We start from the raw sequence: 10,114 nt of genomic DNA on the forward strand, positions 1-10,114 counted from the left end.
AACCAGGCATAGACAAAAAGTGAATGCTAGTCTTCCCAAAATAGAGGCAAGCATTTTCTGAGATCCCAGGAAATTTCTGGCTCCCCTCCTTTGGCTGCTAGGCCGCCTTTCTGACCCCAGACCCAGGTACACTATACCCCTTGCACAGCCCTCTCTCATGGACCCTGGTGAGACTGGAAAATGTAAGATCCCAGGAAATTTTGGGGGCCCCTCCTTTGGCTCCTGGGCCCCCTTTTGGATCTGGGCCTAAGTACAATTTACCCACTGGGCCCCCATCTCATGGGCACTGCCAACATTTGCCTGGTGAACCATCTCCTTTGGGCAAGCTCCCCTTGATTGGTTGATTGATTGATTGATTGATTGATTGTCTGTCTGTCAGACAATCAGACAGACAGGCAGACAGACAGACAATTCCCCCCCCCTCACCCTGTAGGCAAATTCTGCTCATCTCATTCAATCCTTACTACCTTAAATCCTTTCCTGAAGCTGAAAAAAAGACTCCCACCCCTGCTGTCTTTTTTTTTTTTTTTTTAACCTTGCCTCCAAGCCTTACATAAGCAAATGTGCTTCATTCAGATCCACTGCCCTCCCTTCACAGTTTTGCGTCTGGAGGTTGTAATTATTTTTATTGTATTTTTAACCCCTTTCCTCTTTCCACCTTGTAAGGTTTGCAAGAACTAAGACAGTCCTTTCAGGGGTAATGAAACAGCACACGCAATGCATTTTTTGTCCTTTCTCTTGCTTTTCAAATATGACCCAGCTGAAAAGTAACCCCCTTCCCTGTCCCCAAAATGTCAGGAAAGGGAAGCCAGAGATTCAACTTTCGTATCAATGCAAATACGGGCCATGCACAGATTAAGACAGCGATTTTAAAATTCCTTTGCAAATGAGGGGGAGGTGGTGAAGAATCTCCACTTTTTGCAATCCATTAGACTCAAAAATCTTTACATTTTGGCTGGATTGTGCCCAATGAAGCAACAATTCCAATTGTTGAAACATATTTTCTTTATTAAGCTCAACAAAAGTTATTAGCAGACAAACTTACTTTTTTTTTTAATTGAGCAGCAGTATATAAATATCCTTAACAACAATTAAGGCCCCCCCCCCCCAAAAGTACTAATCCTTAAACTTCTGTTTGAGGCCTTATCTGAAATCGGCTGGCCAAATTCTTCTCTTAGTCCAGTCACATAATAAGAGAAGTGAACAAGTAATTGTTTGAAAGGTGAAAACTTGCACACGGGTAAACTTCTGACAACATAGAAATTCCCACTGCCTTTGATTACTTCTGAGACCACTTCCACTTAATGCTCACAAGCATGACATGAGGCTACCAAGTGCCCCCCCCAGCTATCATTTATCCCCAGCACCTGGTACTCAGAGGTATACCGCCACTATTAATGGAGGATCCATTTAGCTGATGACCATTAAACTCAGGGAATGCACTGATGCACCAAGTGCTAAATACTGGGCCTATCTAGCCCTATATTCTGCTTTCTACAGTGCCCCATGAGCTGCCTCTGGGAAGTCCACTAGCAGAAGAAAAAGACATACAGTATTTCTCTCCCACCACTGCTCCCCTGAAACTGGTATTCAGAGGGATACTACAGCTGAACCCAGAGGTAGTGCACAGTGCGAGTAGCCACCGGCAGGCTTATTTGTCCAAACCTCTTTGAGCATCATCCAAGCTAGTGGCCACCACCATCTCTTGTGGCAATGAATCCCCCAGACTAACTCCAAGAGCCTCCATGTTCCAAGGCAGTATACCTCTGAATACAATGAGCTGAGAACAAACAACTGGAGAGGGCAGTTGTCTTCATGCCATACACATGAGGGCATCTCAATGGCATCCAGCTGGTCAATACTTGAAGCTGGATGCTGGGCCAGATGAGATCCAGGGAAGGTCCTACATTCTAAAGAAACTGGAGATAATACAAATAAAGGGGGAGCTCTTTGCTTCAAACATACAGGACAGGAACAGAGACTATATGTCAATGTGACTGTAAAGTCAAGGTCAGCAGTCTTGCCATCTATCTTTCAGAGTGGAGCAGAACAGGGCAGATTTCACAGTAAACTCACCAGTTGCAAGGGCACACTAGCTTATGGCATATTCCCAGAGGCTGTGGCTTCCCAACCCCTCTCCCTGGAGAAACCCACACTGCAGGCTCTCGCAGAAGCGAAACAAAACCAGAATCCCATGGAGCATGCCACGGTTAAGCCTGGACTTCGATCTCTCATCAAGTCACTCAGTTCTGCAGAGCCAGCAGCCCCCCAGACCTTCCTTAATCCCATGGACCATACTGGTGCATGCTTCCCATAACCCGGTACTTCAACTAAAACACACTTCTTGAACATTCCCAGCGCTAGCCTGAATTGCATTTTGCTGGAGACCTTCTTCCACCTGCTGTCCACGGCCTTGCTTTGCACTAGGTCATCTTGCACCGGGACCACAACCATCCAAACTCCAAGAACACGTTTGTGATCTCACACCATAAACCAGACTGTGGGCAAGATTAATGCAAAAGATGCCTTTATTGAATGGAAAGGCAGTTTTTGGGAAGGGGTGATGAAGAGAACAGCATGCCATCTCCTTGCACAGTGAGGTGGGGGGTGTGTGTGTGTGTGCACGGACACGCAAGCTGACCAAAGTTTTTGAAAGGTGCCCTCCAAAAGGTTAAAACAGCACAGAGCTCTGTACTAGAGTCAGGGACCGTAACACCATCGCTATCCCCCACCCCCCAAATAGGGAGGTCTGAAGAAACTGCAGGAAAAATTCCAGGCACCAGTTAGTTTGCACCTCAATAAAAAGGGCTTCTCCTTAAGGTCCATGTGAAGATCCCCCCCTTAAAGAGTGAACCATTTTTGCTCAGTGTCTCTCTTTCAACCTTGAAGGACCAAGGAAAGAAATTATGCAACCAAGGGATCCCAAAATCTTTCCCCCCCCTCCTGCCACACACACCTTTCCGAGACAGAAGGCCATTTTTCCCCCTAGGTGCTTAAGAACTGATGACAACCCTCACTTTGGAGATTGATGGAAAACACAATTTAAAGCACCCCCACCACCCCCGCCAAGCCCTGCAGTGGCTGGAATTTGCTCAGAGAAGCTGCATTCTGGACGCACGTCTCGCTCTCGTTTCGAAGCACTGCATTCAGTAGTTTGTCCTGGAACACGGCTGCCCTGCCAGCTATGCTGCAGTTGCATCAGGGCTGCATTTGGACCTAGTAGCTGCTTTGCAAGAAAAAAAAAAAAAAGACTGCAGGCAGAGTCCTTACCGCATTCCTCTGGCACCTCATCTTGCCTCTTGGGGGATTCGCCCCAGCCATCTCCCATGCAGGCGAGAAGCGACTCCCTGGCCCAGCTGTCAATGCGGCATCCGTGAAATACAACCTCTGCCTCATGAGGTGCTCAGAAGCCACCAGGGATGGCCGACTGCCTGCAAGGATGCTTTGCCCAACACCCCAGCAGCAGCATGGCTGCAAAGGGATCCTGGGGCTGAGAGCATAGCATGAACAGCCCCTTCCCCCCCACCCAACACATTTCCCCACAATCGCTAAGCTCCAACTACAGCTGGCAGGCAGATCATCCTGTCCTAGTCTGGCTAAGCTTGTGCCAAAACCGTGAACACTGTTCTACCCGGCAAGAGACAGAATGAGAGACCCGTTGGCCAAGAACAGCTGGGTAATTTTAAGGTGGAATGCAGGAGATCTGAGACGTGCTATTTTTAGCCACTGTTCTCCCACCCAGGTGGGACTGACACAGATTATAGCGCCCTTTTGCTGTCAGCATCATCTGGAGATGCAAAATGACTGTTTCCAAAGGCTGTTGGACAGGCTCACGTTGAAGCCTGCTTGGCCAAATGAGCCAGGCTTGGACAGCTCAGGGCAACCCGCGACTAAGTGCCTGTAGGGGAAAGGGCTGGAGATAAACTGTTTGGCAGCTTCAACCGCAGCCAGCAAAAGAGCAAGACGTATCTGTTTTTACAGCTGGTGGGGAAGGAGAAGCTCCAGGGGAGGCTCTTTTGGGGAGGGAATGAAGTGGTACAGCCCCTGCTTGGCAGAAAGTCCCAGGTTCAACCTCTGGCAGAATCCCTGGGGAGGGTTGGGAAAGAACCCTCCTCATTTGAAACCTTGTAAAGCTATTTCCACTTGCACTTGAGATGCCATTCAAACACCAGGGTTGCCAACTTTTCAGCCAGCCCCAGTTGCTGCTCCTTTCACAGTTGGTTTGACCTACATCAGCGTTTCTCAGCATTTGCCACTTTGCACAGTCCACCTATTGGAAATGCCACCAAAAGTAATTGGCGATGATGTCATCGCCAGTTACTTCCAGATAGGGAGGCCAGATACGATGCAATGAACACAGGTAAGAGACTCAGAGTGGATGGGGGCTGCCCAGTCAAGCCTCCTAGCACTGCTTTCTGCATTGCATTGCTGGGCGCCTGGGGGTCCTGTGAGGACCTCCGGACACCACCTCAAGTAGCACCGGTGGTATGAGTGCCACTGATTGAAGAACGCCGATCTACGTTAACATTTGCAGGTGATAACATTGATTTGTGTGGCATGAAAAGTTTCGCCTGGTAAGTGCTGCAGGTCAGCCTGCCGTTAGGAAAGAAAGCACAAGAGCACATCACTTCTCTTTGCATCCTTGATAACTTCTCCCCCTGACAACGTATGTTACAAATCCAATCCTGCCACCCCTCATCACCTCCCAATTCCCCCCATGCAGTGCCTTATCTCAAAAATGACCAAGAGACACAGAGGGATATTTCTGATGTACAATGGGCCTTCCTCGTCTGGGCTTGGCATCAGTGGATTTGCTGATCCACAGCTGGAAAGCCTCAGAGGACCAACCAGATCCCAGAGGCTTCTGAAAAGGCCAAGAGGACATGCACAACCACAGGAGGCCCAGGTTAGCAACTGAGGAGCCAAACAGCCTCCCACCCCACCACATATTTAATCACCCGTGGAATTTGGGATATGCTGTAGGGGGTCCTGGAATGGATCCCCCGCTGATACTGGAGGCAGCAGATATTGTACAAATAAGGTTCTCTCTTTGGTTTCAGATAAAGGCCTTGCCCACCCTGCCCTGGACACAATTCACCTTGGGACCACCCCTGTGCCAAGCAGTGGTGACGCACACAGGGACGCTACACCACTACTGGCCCAAATGTTAAAAATCTGGGTATTTTTGAAGAACTCGTGCAGGGAAAGCGCCCTACAGGTAGACCACAGCTGTGATATCAGGACATCTGCAAGAGGGATCTGAAGGCCTTAGGAGTGGACCTCAACAGGTGGGATACCCTGGCCTCTGAGCGGCCCGCTTGGAGGCAGGCTGTGCAGCATGGTCTTTCCCAGTTTGAAGAGACACTTGGCCAACAGTCTGAGGCTAAGAGGCAAAGAAGGAAGGTCCACAGCCAGGGAGACAGGCCAGGGACAGACTGCACTTGCTCCCGGTGTGGAAGGGATTGTCACTCCCGAATTGGCCTTTTCAGCCACACTAGACGCTGTTCCATAACCACCATTCAGAGCGTGATACCAGTCTTTTGAGACTGAAGGTTGCCAACTGCTACCATCATGTTATAAATCATTCAATGTGTAATTTCATACAAAGTGCAATGAAAAAACTGCGTCAGAATATCTTTATTCTATCAAAAGTTACAGCCAAAAAACCAATGGGAGTGGGGCATTGGCACATCACTATGCCCACTGCCTGGGGCATTTCCCCACCCGCTGCATGGGAGGAGAACCATTATGGGGGTGACATACTGGCCTCCCCCACTGGGTGACAAAACCTAGTGACACCACTGGTGCCAAGGACACATTTTATCTTCAGTCCACCCCAGATTTTGAAAGAACCTCAGAAGGAGAACTTACTGCTATCCTTTGGAGAGTCATTTTGACTGACGTCCACGTATCCAGCCTTCTGTCCAGGATGAGGATAAATTTGGTGTTGGATTCACGATGGCTACAATAGAAGAAAAATTCTGAAAGTGCAGGACAGAGACATCAAGCTGTTCAAATTCATACTGAAACACAAACATTGCATGAGGATGAGACACCTTTCCATACAAAAACTTTAAGCGGTTTTCAACAGACAGAAATCCTTTTATATCGCAGCCACACCACACACAAAAACAACACAGTTGGACTTAGACCTGGGAGACCCAGGTTCAAATCCCCGTTCAGACACAAAGCTTTCTGGATGACCTTGGGCCAGTCTCTCTCTCTCGCAGTCTCACCTACCTCACAGGGTTGTTGTGAAAACTAAAGGAGGGGAGGATGTACATCACCCTAAGCTCCTTGAAGGAAGGATGGTGTAAATATGCGAATAAAATAAAAATAAACTGAATTGCTCGTTTACTTCCTTCAAAAACTATAACTTAGGGAAGCCAAACAATATGGAGTGGAAGCTGGTCTGCGCATTAGACAACCCACCCCACCTTGTTGGCTGCTCATATCATAAGAAGGTTAGAAGATCCCTGCTGGTTCAGGTCAAAAAGACCCATTCAAGTCCAGCCTCCTGCTTCCACAGTGGCCGGCTAGATGCTTGTGGGGAGCCCACAAACAGGGCACAATAGCAACACCACTCCCCAGATGTATCTCCAGCATCTGGTACTCGGAGATAGACTGCCTCTAGCCAGAGAGGTTCCACCTCAATGATTAATAAGCAGTGAGAAAACTCCTCTGTTCAATACCACAGATCAACGTTGCAGAGTCATGGAACTGACCGGGCCAGGAGAGGTAGGGAGAGCTGAAGAGAGCTTACACTCCCAGAAACCTAGTAGTTTAGTTTTCCACGCTTTGAATACCCCATGACAATTTTATTTCACATTTTTATACTGCCCTTCCTCCAAAGAGCTCAGGGCGGTTTACACAGCTGCTCCTCCCCTCCTTCTTGTCCTCACAACAACCCTGTGAGGTAGGTGAAGCTGAGAGAAAGTGACTGGCCCAAGGTCACCCAGGAAGCTTTGTGGTTGAGGGGAGATTTGAACCTGGATCATCCAGGTCTAAGTCCACCTCCCAAACCACTACATCACCCTGGCTTTAATGCCACCATTGTATTCTGCTGTTTTTCATATTGTACTTGCTCTGCTATGTTTGCCTGACTCTGTGCTTGTTCACTGTTTCATTAACTGTCTTCCTGCTAAAGGGTGGCACGGATACTTAACAAACACACAGAGAGGTCCAAAAATGTCACTGTTTTATTTGCAGGAAACAAGCAGCTCATCCCCACCATTCGAAACACCTGCTTCTTCTCTTTTGCAAATTCCTGGGTGGCCACTCCCATGGGTTTTGCCTCCTTGCAAGCCACACTCTCAAGGGCGCGGTAGGTGGTAAAAACTGCTGTCTCCCTGGGTGCACACCCTGCCAGGAACAGGCCATGTTGCATCACTAAAAGGTGGAGCTCAAAGGCTCATTTTGCAGTGTGGGAAGCCAAAATATCCCTTGGCTATTAAAACTGAAGCAATGGGAAGTCTTGCATTTGCTTGTTCACACAGCTGTCGCAAAGGCCCCAAATTCAGGCTCCCAAGCGACCTGCGAAGTTCTCCAAGATCCAACAGGCAGCAGGAGAAAAACATTCATGTGGCTTAGCCAGTCACCTGCTTATACCAAATGGTTGGCAACCTTCAGTCTCGAAAGAATATGGTATAATCCTACAGCACCCGGTATTCCCAGGCGGTCTCCCATCCAAGTACTAACCAGGCCTGACTCTGCTTAGCTTCTGAGATCAGACAAGATCAGGAGATAGTGTTCAGTATAGGGAGATGGTTGGCAACCTTCAGTCTCGAAAGAATATGGTATAAGCCTACAGCACCCGGTATTCCCAGGCGGTCTCCCATCCAAGTACTAACCAGGCCTGACCCTGCTTAGCTTCCGAGATCATGGTATAAGCCTACAGCACCCGGTATTCCCAGGCGATCTCCCATCCAAGTACTAACCAGGCCTGACCCTGCTTAGCTTCCGAGATCATGGTATAAGCCTACAGCACCTGGTATTCCCAGGCGGTCTCCCATCCAAGTACTAACCAGGCCTGACCCTGCTTAGCTTCCAAGATCAGATGAGATCGGGCATCTGCAGGGTAACAGTTGCTGCCAATGATATTTCCAAAGTATGTGAAAATTGAGGTCTGCTAAATCAAGAGGTCCCTATATAACAATTTGCTATCCTTTATCTCGCTGGATCAAGCCATGAAAGGCTCACTAAGTCCAGTTTCCTGTATCTCACAGTGGCCCAGCAGATGCCTCTGGCAGCACACAAGACAACAAGATAAACCTGCATCCTGTTGCCACTCCTCACATCTGGCATTCTGAGGCAACCTACTTCAAGATCCAGGAGGCGGCATATACCCATCATGGCTTGTAACCTGTGATGGACTTTTCTTCCAGAAATCTGACCAATCCCCTTTTAAATGCATTCAAGCCAGACACCATCACCACATCCTGTGGCAAGCAGTTCCACAGACCAATGACACGCTGGGTAAATAAATGTTTTCTTTTGTCTGTTCTAACTCTCCCAACACTCAATATTATGGAATGTCCCCTGGTTCCGGTGTTGAGTCAGAGGGAAAAATCACACCCCTCTATTCCAGCTGTTCTCAAACTTTTTGGGAGATTTACTCCCAAAGTAAATCTTTGTGGGGAAGGGTGAGGAAGTGAGCCACACAATCCCCAGGATCTTGTGCCAGCCCTCAGTAAGTGAAAGCACCTCCCCAGGATCGTGTCGTTAAGAGAGGTGCTTTCACTTACTGAGGGCTGGCGCAAGGTCTAGGAGTTGCGGGGGCCCCACACAGCCCTCCCCAGGGCTTCCTGGGGCTTGGAATCTTCCAAAAAGCAAGCGCAAACCAGTTCAGGGTTGCAACGCAAAACCAGAAGTGGTTTGTGCTCAAGTATTTTGAAGAGCCCTGAAGAGGGCTGTGCAGTACTCCCCACAAGCCCTAGACCTTGCACCAGCCCTCAGTAAGTGAAAGCAGCCCCTTAGCAATGCGATCCTGAGGAACATGTTGCTGCCTTAAAGAGGCAGGGAAACATTTACACAAGCTGGTGGTTCGCGACCCACCAGTTTGAAAACCACTGCTCTGTTCATTCTATCTGTCCCTGGCCTAAAGCCTAAAGTGAAATCAGTACCTTGGGATCCATGTTAAGTAGGCTAAAACTTTTGTCACAACCTCCTCAGGCACGTGGATGAAATTGGGGTTTTCAGGAAATGTTATGATCCAACCCTCGTCCTTCCCTCGGCCACCTGGACACAGCAAAACGAGAGAGAGAGAGAGAGAGAGAGAGAGAGAGAGAGAGAGCGCAGCGGGCATCAGAGACCAGTTCTGTAACCAAGTTCCTCCTTCCAGTGGTAACCAAAGCAGGGTAACTGACTGCACCGCTGACCGCTGGGGGCTTGCAAACGGCCTTGGGTCTCATGCCACACAGCCACCTCCAGAAGTCCCTACCCCTGGGGTTGGCATTCTATTTAATTTGCATATTTGCCTCCCAAACATAAAATGGAGGGAAGGTAACAGGAACGCAAGGAGGGCCACACTCACCTGAAAGAAACGCAAGCTGTTCCATCAAGTCGACAGCAACGTCCCTCACGCGGGTTGGGGGAGCAGATTCTGGCAAAGAAGCAAAGGTAATCAAAGGAGGCAAATCAGGGGTGTCAAACTCATTTCATACGGTGGGCCAAACTGCATTCACGATGCCTGCTGAGGGCCATAAGTGATGTCATTAAGCAGGAAGTGATGTCATTAAACAGGAAGTGATGTCATTAAGCGGGAAGCGATGTCATTAAGCATGTCGTGACCAGAAAGAAGCACTTTTTTCTTGCTCAGGAACTCATTGGCTGCAAAGGGAAAACATGCAAATCCTGATCTTATTTTCAAGATATGGGAGAGCCCAGTTATCAAGGTGGGCTGCCCCGAGAGCAGCTGATGGTGGTGCTGGGATTGCCCAAAGGCCGGATAAAGAGCTTCTGTGGGCCGCATCTGCCCCCGGGCCTTATGTTTGACAGCCCTGAGTTAATTACTTGCACAGTCCAACCCTGAGCCCCAGTTCTGTGTTCACCTTGGCATCTCCTTTCTGGAAATGCAGGTCTCCCATCACACATACATTACTCAAGTACCCACTTT

General features: G+C 48.8%; 1 protein-coding gene and 1 pseudogene across 1 annotated transcript in view; both read right to left on the minus strand.

The window, feature by feature from the left end:
• The window catches only part of MCF2 (MCF.2 cell line derived transforming sequence), a 55,062-nt gene extending 45,490 nt beyond the window's left edge, over positions 1-9,572 (minus strand). The window contains exons 1-3 of the mRNA XM_066639962.1: positions 9,533-9,572; positions 9,123-9,237; positions 5,872-5,962 (exon numbers count right to left, since the gene is read on the minus strand). Of these exons, the coding sequence (XP_066496059.1) occupies positions 5,872-5,962; positions 9,123-9,237; positions 9,533-9,557 (231 nt within the window). The 5' untranslated portion in view covers positions 9,558-9,572. The remainder of the gene's footprint in view (positions 1-5,871; positions 5,963-9,122; positions 9,238-9,532) is intronic.
• On the minus strand, positions 7,976-8,092 carry LOC136663530 (5S ribosomal RNA; annotated as a pseudogene).
• Positions 9,573-10,114: the final 542 nt, after the last annotated feature.

Source organism: Tiliqua scincoides, chromosome 12 (genome assembly GCF_035046505.1).
Source record: "Tiliqua scincoides isolate rTilSci1 chromosome 12, rTilSci1.hap2, whole genome shotgun sequence".
Classification (NCBI taxonomy): Eukaryota; Metazoa; Chordata; class Lepidosauria; order Squamata; family Scincidae; genus Tiliqua; species Tiliqua scincoides.